Source organism: Meleagris gallopavo, unplaced genomic scaffold (assembly GCF_000146605.3).
Source record: "Meleagris gallopavo isolate NT-WF06-2002-E0010 breed Aviagen turkey brand Nicholas breeding stock unplaced genomic scaffold, Turkey_5.1 ChrUn_random_7180001865600, whole genome shotgun sequence".
NCBI lineage: Eukaryota > Metazoa > Chordata > Aves > Galliformes > Phasianidae > Meleagris > Meleagris gallopavo.
The window spans coordinates 1-1,786 of NW_011130937.1; the positions used below are offsets into that span (position 1 = coordinate 1).

General features: G+C 40.3%; 1 protein-coding gene across 1 annotated transcript; it reads right to left on the bottom strand.

Annotated features, from left to right (window-relative positions):
• Window positions 1-318: 318 nt before the first annotated feature.
• Window positions 319-1,536, bottom strand: LOC104916005 (phosphoinositide 3-kinase regulatory subunit 4-like). Its single transcript, XM_010726975.1, has 2 exons — window positions 1,322-1,536; window positions 319-568 (listed from the first exon to the last, which is right to left on the bottom strand). Exons 1-2 carry the CDS (start codon window positions 1,519-1,521, stop codon window positions 334-336), a joined length of 435 nt encoding a protein of 144 aa, XP_010725277.1. The 5' UTR covers window positions 1,522-1,536; the 3' UTR covers window positions 319-333.
• Window positions 1,537-1,786: the final 250 nt, after the last annotated feature.

The following is a 1,786-nucleotide window of genomic DNA, read 5'->3' on the forward strand; positions in this document are numbered from 1 at the left end:
CAGGCCTGGAGCCAAATTATGCATTATATGTTTGTGAATGTCCATTAATGACTTCTTAAAGAGTATTTATCAAGTTATTTTGGAGATTAACATTGTAAAAGGGGAGGTAAGAAATAAGTAAACCCAGCACATAAAAGAATTTAGAAGTATTTAAATTTACTGACTGTTTCAAATTCATAATGAATCCAGTGACACAGCAGATAGTGATAACCAAGAGCTCTAAATCCTCATTCCTGCACTGCTGCCTTTCAGCACTTCTTTATGAAGCAGATAAGATTATAGCCTTCCTGTACAGCCGGGGATCAGCCAGCAGGAGCTTGGAGCAAACACACGCTAAGCAAGGGATACGCTAGCAGCTTGAGTTCTGCAGAGAGATTTAACTGCTGTAAGTACATACCCATACCTGCTTTGAATTGGTTGAATCTTAGGAGATTTAGGGAGCTTTGAAGCTTCAATACTAAGAAGCTGGATAGCACCGTTGTCTGAAGCTATGGCCAAGTAATGTGAGCCCTGGCAGAATGTAAGAGTCTTGACATGTCCTCCAATCCGTGAGTATGTCAGAATTGACCTGAATGGTAAAAGGAGAGGCGGCAGAAAAAGAGGAAATGTATTTTGTGGCAATTTAAATAAAAGTGACTTCTCTCAGACATCTATTTAAAACCAATCGCTCAAGAGACCTCTGAAAACAATGCTTTTTAAGAGTTTTAAAATTAGAAAGCAACAAAGCCTGAGTTGCTTCTGCAAGTTTTACCATCTATTTTTGAGCCTATGGGTTGTGACAGTCTCCAAGTGCAAAAGAACACATCTGTCTACCAGACAAAGAGAACATCAGTCTACCCCAGATCTCTATCAAAGCAGCATACTGTAGTTTCTGTTATTTAACTGACACTGCAGTTCACTGCACCTGTATTTTGAGATACATCCTCTTCTCCCCAAAACCACCCATCTGTGTTTCAAGCAACAACACAGCTTTCCTGCACCAACTATCAGTGCATGAGACAGTTAATCATAAAGCCAATCTGCTCCAAAAAAACCTCAGCTTTAAGCAATAGCACCAGAATATTACTTATAGAAATGAAATCAAAAAGCCTGTAATTACTATTCTGAAGCAATCCTTTTGCTGTTTCAATTAGTTAAGGAAAGATCAAGATTTGCTTGCAAATACTGTCTATTTCTACTATCTTGAGTTTGTATGCCAAGAAAAACACCAGTCTATATCACTACAGAAATCTCCAACATAGCCACAAATGATTCATAGTTTTCTCCAAGCTCTACAATAAAAAACAGACTAAAATAGCAGCTTCGCGAGTTTTAAAGCTACCTGGTTGTAGTGGTTTTTCCTTCCATTTTTTGGCTGTTCCAGATTTTCACTGTGCCATCGTTAGAGCAAGTGGCAAAAATGGAATGTTCATCAGAGACCCGAATGCGGTTCACTGCAGATTTGTGTTCATGAAGGTGAGCTACCAACAATCCTTTGGGACGCCACCCTACAGGGAAAAACCAAATCACAAAGCTTGGCATTGATTTCGTAACCTAATGGGAAGATGAAGATTCCCCTGATCTCACCCACCAACAGGCACATTGGGAAATAGCCATTATAGCTTCAAAGCATAGAAGGCACTGAAAACATAGAATCATAGAATTGTTTGAGTTGGAAAGGACCTTTAAAGGTCATCTAGTCCAACTCCTCCAGTGAATAGGGCACCTACAGCTACATCACAGTGCTCAGAGCCCTCTCCAGCCTGACCTTGAGTGTCTCCAGGGATGGGGCATCCACCACATCTCT